A 17587-nucleotide genomic window follows, 5' to 3' on the forward strand; every position below is an offset into this window, starting at 1 on the left:
AACGATTCAGCTTAATTTATTCTTGGAATACATGTATAAATTCTTTTCAAAAATGCATTGAAAAAAAAGATATAGGCACATGAAATACGAAAAGGTCCCTAGGGACCTTCTCACAAATCGAAGGGTTAAAGTGTGTATAGCAACAAGCATACATATTGTGCAGCTCCTGATGCAAATTATGAACAAATTAACCGTTTTGGTCTACAAATACAAATACAACACTGTTGTTTAGCACTTATATATGTCAATGCTTCATATATGTATATTATGTAGGTATGTAGCATGTATGTATATAGCTTCCTGCCAAGCCAGCAAGAAGTTTTGCAACATTAAGGCAATTAGCAGAATTTCGTAGAGCAAGTTCAAAATAAAAGCACTCAGTAATAGAAGCTTTCCATTGAAGCTGCAACTGCATGCATCCATTTTACCCTTCGGCAGCAGCTCTAAGCCACGTATGAGCAGTTAATGCATTATTTGCTGTGATTTATTAAGTTTTGAGCTTTATATTTTAAGTATTTATATTTCCGTTGCTTACCTTATAAAATAATCCTGTATAAATTCTTGATTCTCATCCATCCACGCTTCCATGCGCGCTTGTTCGGCATCGTAGCCCTTCTGTGTCGTATGTTGCATGGTGTGTAGGTTTTGTTGTTGCTGTTGCTGATGCTGAAGCGGAAGCTGATGCTGGTATTGATGTGGCGTAGTTTGCAGGTGCAGGGGGACACCGGTACGTGGACTTAACGCATTAGCGCTATCCAATGTTAGGCACCCTGTGCCCCCCTGCTCCGCCGCAGGCATTCTGCCGGTAAGATTCTGATGATGATGGTAGGTGTGTGTTTGTGTTTGCAGGCCTGTAAAGAGAGTGAAAAGGTGGAGGCAAAATATGAATTAATTGTTATTGAAGTTAAAAGTGAAGGTGAAATAGCTTAAGATAAAGAAACAAATGCTAATAGTCTTAGATACGACAAAGGCACGACCTTCACCCATCTGTTTAATGGATGAAATATTTTTTCTATGAAATTTAACGTGTTAATAAATATTTTGCGAGTGGGTTGGCTGAAAAAATCCTGGCCAGGATATTTTTAATTAAATATTAAAAAATTATTATTATTTTTTTAATTTTGTACTCAATCGAAAGTATTAGGCCTATAGAATGTGAAAACGTTTGGTTGTCTATTTTTTTCCTGGCCTACCTATCGCTTCCGCCCTCTTGTAGATGCTTTAAGAGAAAGATAAGTCCAGTAGAGGATTCCTTATACAATAAAAAAAAACTCCTTATAGCATGCTTTTTATGCAGAATTAAACATTTCTTTACGACACTACATCAAAATGCTAAGAAACCAAGTTTCGCAATTTGGCAAACTCCAAGTTGATTTTAGACCCATGGTTTCTACGGCAAATTTGCTTAAAACTACACGTAGAATCCGTCTGTGCTATACTCGCCCAGTCGAAAAATCTCCCATACAAATTGACCCGCCCTAATAATCATACATAATTTCCGCACACATGCTATGGTGTTTGACATGGGAGCGAAACACATTTATGTATGCGTCCTTGTTGCTGATCAAGCAATAAGCGTAAATACAGCTAACTGTAAATATAAAGCAAACCTGCATACAAAAAAGTCTACGGAAATAAATATAAACAATTTAAGGATGCAAAGTTTTAGATTAATTCTTTAGTATACAGAAATTCTATAAATTGTTTAGTAAACAGAATAAATAAGTATTGTTACACTTGATCCCTTAACCGAACATTACACTCTTTAAACAATAAACAGTTAAACAGTTTTGTGTCTCAAAGTTTATTTTCGTCTCGTGGGTCTGAAAAAATACTAAGAAATCAAACCTAAATGTAAATACTGCAGAAATGTGAGTAAGCTCTTAACAAAAAGCAAACGTGTGATCGATTTCCACTGGGTATAAAATGAAAAAAAAAATTAATATGGGGGATCTTTATTACAGCACCATAAGCCAAAATCAACAGTTTTTAGAACAGTTTTAGTTTTGTTTGTCTGTCTGTATGTGGAATTGAGATCAGTTTTCATCAATGCATTGTCAGAGGTCTAACTTGAAATATAGAAGGATAAAAAATTAGAGAGTTGCCAACTGTTTAAAAATTGAAGTTTAAGCAAATTGATAAGACAAACTAAATACTGCAATATGACCGTCAAAAGAAAAAGGTTTAAGAAGGCTTGCAGCCTAAAATATTTTTGTGGAAGGTTGCTACCTGTTGGAAAATTTCAATTTAATTGGGTAAATATATAAATTGGGTAATATATAAATTAAAAATTAGCAATATGGGTATGAAATTGAAGAGGTTAAGGAACTTTTACTGCCAAAAATATTTTTGAGGAGGGTTGCCACCTGTTTGAAAATTTGTATTTAATTAAATTGATAAAATAAATGAACCATTTCAATACGGGTATCAAACAACAAAAAAATAGTCAATAGAAATGAGCCGCACCCAGCTGAGAATCCAGAGTAAGACTAATGAATGGTGTACTTTACGGGTGCTTGCTGGCAACCAGCGTTGCCGCTTTGGTAATTTTTGATGAAAATTGGTAATATTTTTCTTTCTTTATCAAATTTTATAATTTGGTAATTTGTTTTTCAATTTGGTAATTTTTTTCGATATGGTCCAGCATGTCACATAAAATCACGACGGGACTAATCCCGGGATTGTGATAACGACGTCCCGAAAATCCCGGGATCGGTAAAAGCTGAAAAATTAACATCCCTAGTACATATGCATGTTCTCGTTCAAAAAGCTACGAGATTCGGTAAGGGACTTCACTTTGTCTATGTTACTAAATATTTCAGGACTGCCTTTAAGCATCGATTTTTTTTATTTGCGATATTTGCTACCACTTGTTGACATATGTATGCATGTACTATATGTATATGTATTGGCCATAACTGAACAAATGTTGATTTTAAAGTGCTCCAAAGCTTGAGATATATTCCTATAAATACGGCCATCTGAGTAGCTTCATAAAAAAGTCCAATGGTGCCAAGTAGGTTGATCCCAGTGGCCAAGAGACATCCCATTTACGGAAAATTATGCGCCTGATGATCCTCTGTTGCAATGAATCGCATAATGGCACTGTCAATGATCAGATGCCTACAATTGTTTTGTGGCATAAGCCTTACATGGATGGAGATGTATATGCAAATGCAAGATATGCCATTATGAGCCATAAGACAATCGACAAATTTGTTTCTTTGGCCACACTTAGGTTTGAAATTTTACATACACCGGCGATCTTATAATGATCCTCGACTGATTTTTGCAGTTTTAGAAAGTATTTAAAGATTAGTAACTAGAGTAAAAAAAATTTAATTTTATTTCTTTGCGGCCGTTAACTTATCTATTTTAAAGTATAGTCAAACCATTAGTTAAACTTAACTACAGAAGTTTCTGATGAATTTTCTGTGGTTAAGTTTAACCAATGGTTTAACTACACTTGCAAATAGAAAACTAACTGCCCTCAGCGTGTGTTGCCAACTATTGGCTCTATTAGAATAGAACGGTTACAAAATGACATTTTGGCAACATAAGGGTTAAATACGGACACTTTCGAATTACTGAAAATTATAACAATTCAAAACACCCAATTTTACTAAAAGTAAAATGCAATTTTCTAATCTTCCTAAATCTTGCATGAATTGCCTTAACTTTTCGCAGGACAAGCAATTTTTTTTCTAGATAAGCACAAAATTTGCTGACCCTTAAAAACAATGGCACCAAAAAAGGTAGCCATAAAAGGCTTGCAAGAATGAAAATCATGGATGCATGTGAGAATGTTCGAGCTTACAAACTCTTGTGTGTTGGTTTAAATTTAACGCTTACAGCCATTAGACCCCAAAGACCTGCATACATTTTCCACGCTATCCACACACACACACATTCACTCTGTTGGGTAGAAAAGTTGCAAACTCGGCAAAAAACTACTCATTTGTGCGCCACAAAAAATCGTTGGCATTTATTTAAACCCCACTCCCCCCTCGTGCTGCGCTGCTACAGTTCACTCGGCAAAGTGCAATTTGAGTGCATAAAGGATTAAATTAAATTTGTACCAACGGAGTGACTGGCAGTGCAATTTGTTTGGGTGCGGCACAAATGGGATTGGCAACAGCATAAGCAGCAAAGAAAAATAAAAACGCTAACGCATGTCCCACATTGTGCAGCGGCCAAAAAAGCTCGTTAAAGTCATTTGCGTCATGCCGTCCACAAATTTAAATTATGTTGCATGTTATCGCACAAAAAGTTCGCCATGTGAAATTAAATGAATGCAAAAAGAAAGAAAAGTGAAGAAAAAACAGCTCCCTTTGCAATCATATTCAAATTAATTCACAAATTCGGCCTACATGGTGATTCTGTAATTACAAATACATATGTACGTACTATATGTATGTGTATATAGTGAGATATGCATGAACATATTTATGTATGTATGTATGTATTCGTGCCCATAAGAGTATCAGTCTCATTCGCATTCGCAATCGCATTTGTGTACAAAAACAAACTTCCAGCGAGCCAACAAGGATATGAAATTTGTATGCATTGGTGTTGAAAATTCCTTTGGCAGTGATTTGTATGCATTGTATTTGACTTTAACACCACAGTTACCAACACAGACACATTTACATTTGTACGAATGCATTTGTAAACTTGGCAGGTTTGCCGACATATTTCAAAAGTGAAATGCAAATCTTTAGGAATGTGTATGCGAGCTGGCAAAATCAATGTTTTTGTTTATAAGGAATATTTATAATCAATAAATGATTTTATAAAATCAGGTAAAGATTTTAATTTAATAAGAACGATTTTTCACATTTTCAATGTATTTTCAGCGTTCTTGAACCGAATTCTGAAATATAGTGTTTTTCATTCAAATTCTGAACTAGGGCGTTCTTGAAGAAGTAAAACTTAGTCTTAATCTTAACTTTACTCTTAATCCTAATTTTATTCTTTATCTTAATGGTAATTCCAATGTCAACCTTAACCTAAGTCTTAACCTTAATTAACTTCAAATTTATTTTAATTTCTTAGTTAACTTTACCCGTATGAAAATTTCAAACCTGTAGCGGTCGCTACAAGGGTTTGAAAAATTCTGATTTTTTTTTATCGCAAAAATTTTACAAACATTTGACCTAAAATCTGATAAATTTAACGTATTTTTTGAAACTAAAGCGGCGGTCAAAAATGGATGAATGGTGTTTAGTTTTTAATATTTACAATGTTTTTCAAGCTGTGGTTTTTTATATATATTTTTGTAAAAATATGGTTCATGCTTTAACAAAAATTATATAAATCACACATTCAAACTTTAAACAGAACTTAAAAGAATTCCACAAATTCTTAAACAAATTTCGAGCTTTTTAACCAGAATTTTTTTGGGTATGCAGTTAACAAGCTTATAAAATTCTAGTAAAATGAGTGCAACTTTTCAGCGGCTTTAAAATCGCATTGATTTTTAATAATTTTATTTTTGCAGACGGCTTTTGCGGGTCTTTTCATATAAGTAGCGAAATTTAGTAAAACTGGCGTTGACTTTATTGTTTTCGCAAACGGTCTTGCGCATACTCTTCCACAATAAATTTATGTTTACGTGGAAAAAGTGCAAAACGTTGTCAACAAAAAAAAACCTTTTTTTTAATGAATGCGATTTTTTAGCCGCTCAACACTTGCACTTATTTTTCTAGAATTTTATAAACATGTTAACTGCATACCCAAAACTTTTCTAAAAATTCTGGTTAAAAAGCTTGAAATTTAGATAGTAATTTGTGGAATTTTTCTATGTTCTACACAAATTTTAAAGTGTAATTTATATAGTTTTTGTTAAAGCATGAACCATATTCTTTTTAAAAATATCAAAAAAAATGTTGCTTCAAAAACATTATAAATATTAAAAACGAAACACCATTCATCCATTTTTCACCGCCACTGTAGTTCATATATTTTTTTTGCGATTTAAAACAAAAATCAAATTTTTCAAACTTTGATAGCGACCCATATTTTTTAAGTTTTTAAATTCATCTTCGTCTACTCCTTTATCTCAATCAAACAAATTTTTTCGGTATTTTTCCAGCTTCCTTGAACTTTATCAGCACGTCGAGCTGAGCAAATTTAGCCATATCCCTTTCTCTGTCTGTTTGTCTGTGGGAAATTATATTGACAACTAACGGCAATACGCAACTACACAATAGAGTAGTATATAAATGGTTACATGGATATTTCTATTCAGCAAATCTTTACTGGTTTAATGAAGAAGAAAAATAATCCCTTCTATCCACCCTGCTCAAATGCTTCACGTCAAGAAAGGAGTCACATATTTTTGGAATCGATTTCTTCCTGAACATCTTAGGCACAGTTTCGATAAATAGTTCTTTCGGATTTGCCAAAATATCGGTTTAACTTTTGATATAGGTCAACCTAGGATTTATTGTGGTACTCGAATGTATGTATGTATCTTGAGCATTCAGGATTAAGACATCCCTTAAGGGCTACAAAAAATTGAGTAGGTCGCATTATTTCTTGTTCTACTATACCCAACTACTGAACTAAGTAACTGAAAAAAAAAACATTTAGAAATAGATCTCGAAAAACACCATGTGCCTCTGTTTCCACCCATGAACACATAAAAAAGAGCAGAGATCTAGACGCAAGAACGCCTGCTGAAGAAATACTACATTGTTGAGCTCCCTGAGGATGAGTGCGCGTTTAGCACTTATACTGAGCCTGGTCTTATACATTGTCATATTGATATTGGGTGTATATTTCGCTCAGAAATAATTGTAAGACTTCTAGGTGTTTGCTTATTGCTGGGTTTTTTTTTATTTCACTAAGCAAATGGGACTGCAGAAAGCTTGTTTAATTGCTGACTGGTCATTTCTCGTGGGACAAACACCTGTCTTTGATCGGCCAGCATAACAATTCCATTTGATCTTCTTGTCTGGGGCTGGATGAAACCCAGCTGCTTGCAACTTTTCATGAAATAAGATTTAGTTTTCGTCGGACCTGCTTTTTTTCGTTTTTCTCTCTTTTAATTGGACACCTTTGTAAATCCTATCTTTTAAAGTCCGCATAACGAGAAAAATTCGCAAAAAGTACCGTTACCCCAAAAATTTGCTTACCAAAGATCTGTTTATTCTTTTTGTATGAAACTGTATTACAATTCGCGCTAATAGCCTTGTTAGGAAAAATCTTTTGCACACGAAAATTGAATGAATTCTCTTGACGCCAAAAATGCAGTGCGTGCTATTGCAATTTTTATAGATGGCGATATGCGTTATAAACGCATACATTTGTAAGTGCGAGAGTGTCATCCACACACACTCGAAAGTTTAAAAAAGCATGCAAAATATTTTTTCGCGCTCATATATGCAAGTTTTTTTGTTGCCCCACATTTTCCTGCCATGCATGCGCTAAAATATGCGTCAGCGCATATTCTATTCCTGCGGATGTTTTTTTTTTCTTCACTTCCTAGCCAAGCTATGAACGCCTCTGGCGCCCATTCTATCGCATCCCTGAGGTTTTTATGAGGTTGCACATTTCTTTATCGTGCTGTTTTTATAGCAATGCTGTTTTTTTTTAAATTTTACTAACTGTTCTGTGCGCAGTTATTTTGTGTACTTTGCATTTTAAAACACACACTTTATGTATGTATGTATATATGTATACTAAATGTATGTATGCTGGTACATACATACATATGTATCAAAGCTTGCACATTTTAAGTGCTTGATTTTTTTTCATTTCAAATATTTTTCTTCTCTTCGCATTTAATATTTCTTGTCAAACAAATATAATTTTTTATGTGCGAATCTTAGATGCTTTTAAAGCGGAAAGTATGTAGATATGTATGTAGTCTACCCAGTAAAAGGCAACAGCAAACGTGTATAGTAAAGTGCACTTAGCATTGTTGACAGTAGATTTTCGTTCTTTAGCTTGAAAAGTCAACAATTATGGCAACTGCACGGGTGGTGGAAATGTGCTGAAGGCGCCAATGGATATCCAATTTGCGAGAGCAAGAGTTATTCGCGAAAATTGAGACTTTGTAAATTTTTTTTTTTTAGTTTCTCGTATGGAGATGAGATGATTTTTTATATCTGAATAAAATTTAATTTCATTTAAAAGTATGAATATATTTACTCTTTAGTTAATTGTCTTAAAAAGTAGCTTTTTTTGATTGGCTTGTATACTGTGCAAATTTTTATTGATTATTACTCCAGACCACAACAAATTCTAATCTAAGACAGAAAAGTGCCAAGAAATGCTGTCCAAAGTGGGGAGTATTTTTAACTCTATTATGGGTTTTCGTAGTAGATGAAGGTGCCAGTCTCCCGAGGCAGACGAATTCTTGACTCGTCCACGTCAGGTGGTTGTGTTCCTGAAACGGCATTCGCAGGTCGGGAGCTGGTGTAAGTTGAGTTTATAGACTGACGCTACGCTGTCCGGTCCAGTGATTGTTTTATGAAGCTCTGGACAAGTTTCCGTAAGTTCGTATAGATGGCTTCCTATACGTTCCTAGGCGAAGGCTCTGCAGCAAGAAGTTGTCTGTTCGGGTGCCCACGTCTGCAGCACGCCTCTAGCAACCGCTTGCATAGGATAGTGTTATGCTCCTTGACGGGAAGCATTTTTGCCTCATAACGCAGGTGGTGTTGTGGTGACATCAGAATGAATCCCCTGGCGATCCGGAATGTCGTGTTTTGGCAGGTCTGCAGCTTCAGAGGAAAGAGTGTAAATTAACTTTGTTGGCCTATGTCATCAGAGGTACACCTTAAATCACAAATTAGAGGAATTTTTCACAAATAGAATCAACTGAAATATAGAGCGACCAAAATACCAGAAATATCGCCATAGGTTTAACCTAAGAAGAATTCAAAGTTCACCGCCTATCCACTTACTTATGAAGAGTTTTGTTTCTAAATCGTCGCGACGGGAGATTGATGGTCTTAAGGGAATTTAGCTATAGATCTTTTGAACATATGTAGCTAAATTTTGTAGAAAATCGCATGCGGCATAGGCTATAGGTACCAAATTTTAATTAGAAAAGAAGAATTCGGGTGGCAACCGAAGAGGACGTAGCATGACGTAACGAAAATAAAACTACTCCAATGGTAAATAGAGTCTGCAAATTAGAGTTAAATCGATCGAGGTAGCCCTCAGCAAAACTCCGAAACTTATGTGTAAAAATTTGAATATACTGGCTTCATGTTAAAACTCTCGAGGAAAAGCGTTGACAGGCGCATGAAGTGTTGCGAGCAGGGAGCAAGAGCAATATTGGATAACTTTCTATGCAATGGCATTGCAGCTTTTGGATGTTACTCATCGCCCTGTCACTAGCTCAGGTTTCTTAAACTGTTTCGCTGTCCAAAGTAAGCTTTAAGCTCTTTTCAGTTACTCATATGCCCTGTCATAAGCCCAGTTTTCTCTACAAAGTATGCCAGATTTGTAGGTGCATTTTTGCTTTGCTTAAATCAAAAGCAAATCATAGGCATAGGGGATTTAAAACTTAATTCCCATTAAACTTTTTAAAATGTTGTTAAACCCCTTTCACCGCATTTTCGTGCCATTGTTGAGGCTCAGAAAAATTTTAGATTGTTATGTAGAGATATGCACTCTGATCAAACAGATATATGTATTTGCATTCTACTCTTCACAACACTTCGTCAAGCCCTATAAGTGCAATCACCAGAATGCTTAGATTCGCATTTGGGGGTAGGGAGTGTATCGGCTCAATCTTTGTCCACATTAAAACCGAGCTGAGTAAACAAAGTGACAGAGATCATTTCATCAGATTCCCAGCTTATACAGATGGCCTTTCAGTGCACTTCCCACCCAGTTTCCCTTTACAGAAGGTAATTAGAAGTCTGAACCTCTTCGGGTTATCAGTTCAATTACTGAGGATAGATTTCTTTTCTTTTTCAAATATGATAATTTCTGCATATCGATGTTCCTCTGCGATAACGGCACAACTCAAAATTTCATGCTTTTGAGTTATATGGCAGATTTGGATCATAAATAACCGTATTTTTCTGTGGCAAATCAACATAGGCTTAGTTGTTACCAATCCGGCAGAGGCGCAGTTTTGCCATTTGTCACAAAACCGAAGTAGCCAACTTTTAAAAATTTTCCATTTTTGGTTGTGTCGTTATTGCAGAGGACTAGGGATGCCAATCCCGGGATCCACGTATTCCGGTGTTTTGGACGCCGTGTTGATTTGCTTGCATCATTGCCGGGATACCGAAAAATTTGAAATATCTAATTGACAGTAAGAACTTGTTTAAGCAATTGAATTATGATTTTAGTAAAATTCCGTTTTGGCTACAATTAACAAAAAGTTTGAAATTGTACTTTTAAAATTGCAGCCTGGGCCTTTTTTGAAGAAGATTTAAATGAATGTACTAATAGCGCCGCTAATGTAAACGAAACAGAAAGTTGTAGTTCAAATATTTTGTAATGTAATTCTCAAATGGCTTTTGACTACCTTTTGACAGTTCAGCCTAAAAGTGTTGATGCCGAAAGATGTTTATCATCAGTAGGTTTTTGTATGTAATAACTTCAGGTCAAGATTAGAAGACTCCGCTTTGAATGCTTTGCTGCTCTAATGTAAACATTTTAAGTACAATAATAAACCGGCAAAAAAGGGGTGTGTGCTTTTAACCAGACCCACCTACCAACATGTATTTCAACCCGCCTAATCCGTTTGACTCGTACACCAGCATAATGTTGAGTAAAGTAAATTGCCAAAAAAAAAGGCAAAAAATTCGCCACTTATTTATGGAGTAGAACAAACATGTTTTTGTATTGTTTTATTTAATTTTTTTTTATTAATCAGTCCTATTTATATCTAAATTTTTAATCTGAACTTTTAGAAAAATTTTGGGTATGCAGCAGCGTGGGCCGAAAATCCGCTTTTTTGTGCTTCTATTTCTAATAGCAAAAATTAAAAATTTTGGTCAATATCTTAGGCTCGCCCAAGTCTATTAAAGTTAAATGTGTTCAAAAAAATTTCTTAGCTTACGTCGATCGTAAATTTAATGCTCTACAAAAAAGGTTATGATACCAAATTATGTAGGACTAATACTTTCAGAGATAATTGTAGTTTTAGTAAACAAACATTTGTTAATTAATATATGTATTAATTTTAAATTTATTTAATTTCTTTTTAATTTTCTTTTATTTTTCTAAAAATTCCGATTTAAATGAAAAAATTTAGATAAGAATTTTTCTACATCCTGTACGAAGTTTGAAAGTTTTACTTATGTGGTTTTGATTAAAGCAGAAACTATAATTTTATAAAAAAGAATAACAGAAAAAATTTGAACTTGAAAAGCATTGCAAATATTTGCCAAAAACTACCATGCACTCACTTTTGATCGCCAATGTATGCGTTCCCCAATCACATGGGGTTTTTAATACAATTTAAAAAATTTATTACTTTAAGATTTGTTTGTATTAATAAATATGTGAGTTTTGCAATCAATTTATCGTAAATTTTAAATAGTTTTATTTCATGGTATGTTTAATTGCTTTCAGTTATTGAATTTTTACTCATATTCATAAAAGTTATGTCTCAATGTGAATCCCAGGATAAATCCCGAGATCCCGGGATTACTTAAAAAATATAACCCGAAATCCCGGAATCACAATTTTACGCATATTTTGGCATCCCTACAGAGGACCATCGATATCTGTAAAGTTGCTCATACGACCTGCCGTGCTTGCCTTTCTGCAAAAGTTTTCAATATGAGAAATCCTAAAGTTAATTATGCATCTCCTATTTGTTTGTTTAACGCTCCTAACAATCGTCTGCTTGTTTTACGTATATCCTCCGCCCACCCTTTTTATCCCCTTCTCACCTGACACCGGCGTACTAGTCGCCGTACTCGTTGCAATCTGTTCTGCCGCTGCTGCTGCTGCTGCTGCTGCTGCTGCAGCCGTTGTTGTTGTATCGGCCGTTGTTGCTGCTGCCTCTGATGGCACCTCTGCTTGCGCCACTGCTGCTGCTTCTTCAGTTGCCGCTGTATTTGCTTGCGTCGTTGTTGTTGTATTCTTATTACATTTATTCTTTTTGTAGCGACATCCACGAAATCGGCACATACTTGCAGCCTGGCCCATGGGGCCCGCCAGCAATGCGAATGTTAGTCCCTCCGTTTTAAAGAATTTAATTTTGATTTACTACCGGGCACTGTATCGACTGCGTCGTTGACCGGTGTCGCGGATTTTTGTTGTAGCCAGTAATGTGCCAGCTCTATGAAAGCCAATTTACTATGGCACAATTGCAGCGGAGGATGTTGGTTGAGCAGCAATAAGTGATTGCGCTTGTTGTAGCGTTGATGTTGTTGTTGATTTTCTGGTTGTTGTTTCTCATGTTTGTCGTGTTTGTATTTGTTTCTCTGCTGCTTGTTGTTGCTTAAGTTTTTGAAACGCAGCCGTGCTTATGGTTTGTTTTGTTTGCAACTTTTGTTGATTTTGCTTTTGCTGTTTCCTTGAAAATTTAATTAACAGCTGCTTTTGTGGCTGCCGTGACTCCTGGTGCAGCTGTTGTTGCTGCAATGCTTTTGTTTTGATTTTTGCTTTGGATTTTAATAATATTAAAAACTCCAATTGACTTGTTGTATGCACTTTCATAATAGCTTTCGTTGAATTTCGCAACTCACTGACTCAACTACCACTCGTCGTTTTAATTAATTAGATGAAGATTTTGTTGGTTGTTGGTTTAGTTTATTTAATGTTTTTGCTGGATTTTTGTCTTATTTTTGTTAGCTTTTAGATCATTTTTTTGCAAGTAAATTGAGCTGAATTTTAACTAAGCGGCAATGTTCAATTCAAAATTCACTCTCATTCCTTAAATCTTGGAAAATTTTCACATCACCAAGATATTTTAATGAAATGTTTGCTAAAAAAGATTTTAAACAATTTTAGCACCTAATTTCAGAAAAATCGTTTCGAAAAAAATTAAAAAAAAAACACTTTTTTCAATTCTTTAATTTTTAAGGAAATTTTTTTTATAGCGCGTTGGGTTTTATATAGTTTTTATGAGTTCACAACTTTTCACTGACAGCAAAGAACTAACAATTTTCTAAAAAAAAATTTATGTTTTATTATAATTTTTATTTTTTTTTAGCGCGGCCTTTTATAACATCACACTTTTTCGGTAAAAGCAAAGTTTACAAAAAAAACCTTTATTAGCACAATTTTCGTTTTTATTTAGCGATACAATTTATAAAATTTTTTAGAATCACACTTTTTCACTAAATTTCAAAAAAAAAAATGTAAAAAAACTTTTTTGCGAAATTTCTTTCTTTTTCTTATTTAGCGTAACAATTTATATACATTAAAAGCTCAAACTCTTTCGCTGACAGCAATGAAGAAAAAAATTTCTTTTAACAATATTTTTTTGTAATTTAGCGTTACTTCTCATATTATTTTTATAAGTTCAAACTTTTGCGCTGAAAGCAAAAGTTCAATAAAAATTCTTAAACAAAATTTTTTTCAGACATTTATATTTTTTTAGAGTTACCTTTTATATAATATTTATACATAAATTCGCAATATTCAGCAGAAACTCAATTTCCAAAATGCTTTACAAAAATCTTTCAACATTTTTCTATTTTTCGTTAAATTAAAATTTTTCGCTGACAGCAAGGACAAGAAAACGTCTTTTAAATAAAATTGTTTAGTACTTCTTTTATTTATTGCTACGTTTTATACGATATGTATAAGTTCATACTATTTTACTGAAAATAAAGTAAAGAAATAAATATATTTTTTCACAAATCGTTTTTTTATAGCATTAGTTTGTGTGCATATCATTTATATTTATTTCATTATAAGTTTAAATTTTTTCGCTGGCAGCAAAGAACAAAAAAAAAATTCTTTTAAAAATATTTTTATTTATTTTTTATTTTACGTTAGTTTTTATATCGAATTTGCAAGTTCAAACTCTTTCGCTGAAAGCAAATTAAAAAAAAATTTATTTTTTCAAATTCTTTTGTTTTTTTTTATAGTTTTCATTTGTATTTACAACATTTTTATAAGTTGAAACTTCTTCGCTGGCATCATGGAACAAATATTTTTTTTATTTATATTTTTTTTACTCATTTGCTTATTTTGCCATTGTGTATCATTGTCATAAGTTCACACTTTCCCTGAAAGCAATGTTTAAAAAAAATGTTTTTCCTCTTTTAGCGGTTTTTTCTAACATTTTCAATGGTCTTCCCTTTCGCGCTAAAAGCAAAGTTAAGAAAAATTAAAAACTTATAACAGCATTTAGCAACATTTTACTTTATCGAGTTTATAATTTTTAATTCTTCATAATTTCATTCTTTCGTGTTGTCTCTAATAAAACTTGTCAGATGCAAATCCTCATCAAAACTATTCAATCACGTTTTTTTCTACCTTCCGTTACGGCACGCCAGCAGCAGTAGTGTCCACGGAAGTAAATACGTTAAATGTTTCTAATGCAAGCTCAGTTTTTTTCAGACATTTTACTTATAGTTTTGTACAAATATATGCATGTGTGCTTGTTTGTTTGTGCGTGCAGTTGTATGCTCTAATTTTCACACTTCTCAACACGTGCAGGTCTTATTAATTTCATTTCATATACTAAATATATGCATATATACTAAATATGTGCATACATATCTACATAAATTTGAGCTTAAAAACATAAAACTTGTATAAGTATGTTCTTATTCTACGTACTTACATATTTGCTATTAGTAAACTAAAAATAGCATTTGAATTTGTGAATATACATATGTAACTAAGTACATACATAACTATGAATCTATTTATTTTATTGTATTTACTATTTACATAGCTCCAAATATAATTGAAATGCTAGTTCTTTGTCTGCGACATATCAGTTTAAATTTTACTCTAAAATTCATACAATAATATCATAGATGGGTATGTATGTACATTAGGGTGGTACTTAGTCTCTATGTAGACTCAAAAAAATAAAATAATTTTTTGTTTTCATCTAATACCCAAAATCAATACTATCATAGTCGAAGATATCACATACAAAATTTTGGTCTCTATTGAAGACGGTTAAGGTGTCGTCATAGGGTAATCTGAATTTTGACCCCTGTGCGACACGCCTTAACCGACTTCAATCGGGACCAAAATTTTTACGTGTTATCTTCGACTATAGTAGCATATATACAGGGTGTCCCAGAAGTAACGTGCCAAACTTTAGGGGAAGGTAGGTGGGGGGTGAGCTCCCTGATAAACAAAAAATTTTCAGGTAAAGGTGGCACCGTTTTTGAAATATTTACATTTTTTTCGAATTTAAAAAAAATCGAATTTAAAAAAAAATTGCTCCTTTAATAAAGATTTCATAAAGGTGCCACACTTACTGTTTTGAATAGAAAGTTATAGCCGCTTTTGTGGGTAAAGGACTGAAACACGCTAGAATGTATTTAATAGATTTAAATTGATTTTGCTCTTGTTACCGTCAAATGACATGCTAAATAGTACAAAGGTACATTATTACCTGCTCCTGACATTATTTTGTGTTACTTACCGGAATTAGTGAAAGTGGATTTTGTGAAATTGGACCCTTCGAACATTGTGTTATTAATACTATGACAGAGAACACGCAGTATACGTCGCATGAATATGCGGATATTCACCTAATTTACGGTGAAGCTTGCTGTAATGCCAAAGCTGCTCAAAGACTCTATGCAGAGCGATACCCCAATCGTCGACATCCGGGTCGTGAAGTATTCGCCCGGACCCATAGAGAAATATATTAAGGTAAGTGATTTTTACACCTTTCTTGTTTGATTGCTTGTTAACTATCATTTTTCACTTTTTTAAGGTCCGTCGTAAGGACGTCCTGGAACGGTAGATGTTGAAGCTGTGTTAGAGGAAGTGGAACTAGGTCCATCGACTTCAGGGAGAATGATGGAAAGACGGACGGGAATACCAAAAACTACAGTTCACAAAGCTTTACAGGACCATCGATTTCATCCATACCACATTCAACGTGTTCAGGCTCTACAAGAAAGAGATTACCTGTCGAGAGTTAGATTTTGCCGTGAAATGTTGCGAATGCATGAATCAGACCCCAACTATTTTAATAAAATAATTTGGAGCGATGAATCATCATGCAAACGGGATGGTTATTTTAATTTACATAACCTTCACAGTTGGCAGATAGACAATCCTCACGAAATGAGAGAAGATCGTTCGCAGTACCGGTACAAAATAAATTTATGGTGCGGTATTTTTAATTGTCAGATATTGGTACCTGTGGAACTGCCGCCAACGCTCAACTCTCACAGTTATTTAGAGTTCCTTCACGAACGGCTTCCAACTCTTTTGGAAGATGTACGCTTAAACCTGCGGCGAAGACTATGGCTGCAAAATGACGGGTGCCCTGCTCACTACGGGCGTGAAGTAAGAGCTCATTTAGACGAAACTTATCCTCGCCGATGGATTGGACGATACGGGCCAATCACGTGGCCCGCTCGATCGCCAGACCTGAATCCATTAGATTTTTTCTACTGGGGCTGTCTTAAGGACAAAATTTATTCAAAAACAATTCAAAACGAAGAGCATTTGCGGGAACAAATAAATGGAGCTGCTGCTGAGATAGCCCAATTGAGTTTAAGATCTCTAAAAGCGTCTTTTCTTAAAAGGTGCCGAGCTTGTATTAGAGTAGAAGGTCGCCAATTTGAGCATATTTTATCAATAGATGAATACATTTTTCTTCAAACAACTCATGTATATCTTATTTCACGTGAACCCATCCTTCACACAAAATATTGATAGATATAGCCCTTGTTATAGACTCTAGTCCGAATTCCGGTAAGTAACATAAAATAATGTCAGAAGCAAGTAATTATGTACCTTTGTACTATTTAGCATGTCATTTGACGGTAACAAGAGCAAATTCAATTTAAATCTATTAAATACATTCTAGCGTGTCTCAGTCCTTTACCCACAAAAGCGGCTATAACTTTTTTTTCTATTCAAAACAGTAAGTGTAGCACCAATCTGAAATCTTTATTAAATGAGCAATTTTTTTTATGTAATGTAAAGTTATAGCTCAGTACATTTTTTTTTCACCCGAGATAGTCAAAGTTGGGGAAGAAAATATCAAAAAGTTAAAAATCCAGAAATAGTCCTAATTTTATGATGGTTCCTTAATATATTTTAACTACATTGCATTTGAGTATGGAGAGGCAACTATCTGGAAGTATTTTGCATAAAAAATTTACTAAGTATTGCCCGGTTTGTAGTTGCAGTTAAAGAAAACACATGAAAAGGCACGATTTTTTTTAAATTCGAAAAAATGTAAATATTTCAAAAACGGTGACACTTTTATCTGAAAATTTTTTGTTTATCAGGGAGCTCACCCCCCCACCTACCTTCCCCTAAAGTTTGGCACGTTACTTCTGGGACACCCTGTATATGATCTAAGCGAAATTTGTTACAGTGGATAATTCATATTTGCTGTAACTCACACTGAGTAAAGCAAGAATTGCAATATGAAAAATCTTAAGAAATCTGTATGTATTTAAACAGCAAATATTGCACAAATGCATACAGATCTCTTAAG

General features: G+C 34.1%; 2 protein-coding genes across 6 annotated transcripts in view; one reads left to right on the forward strand and one right to left on the reverse strand.

Moving 5' to 3' along the window:
- The window catches only part of LOC118740931 (dual 3',5'-cyclic-AMP and -GMP phosphodiesterase 11-like), a 54329-nt gene extending 41392 nt beyond the window's left edge, over positions 1–12937 (reverse strand). For both annotated transcript variants that reach the window (XM_036472692.1, XM_036472691.1), the window contains exons 1-2: positions 11871–12937; positions 536–851 (exon numbers count right to left, since the gene is read on the reverse strand). In XM_036472692.1, coding sequence (XP_036328585.1) covers positions 536–851; positions 11871–12129 — 575 coding nt within the window. In that variant the 5' untranslated portion in view covers positions 12130–12937. The remainder of the gene's footprint in view (positions 1–535; positions 852–11870) is intronic.
- Positions 1–17587, forward strand: part of LOC118740930 (dual 3',5'-cyclic-AMP and -GMP phosphodiesterase 11-like) — a 307854-nt gene that overhangs the window by 223647 nt on the left and 66620 nt on the right. The window lies entirely within an intron of this gene.

This window comes from Rhagoletis pomonella, unplaced genomic scaffold, assembly GCF_013731165.1.
Source record: "Rhagoletis pomonella isolate Grant_MI unplaced genomic scaffold, Rhpom_1.0 Rhpom_scaffold_00006, whole genome shotgun sequence".
Classification (NCBI taxonomy): Eukaryota; Metazoa; Arthropoda; class Insecta; order Diptera; family Tephritidae; genus Rhagoletis; species Rhagoletis pomonella.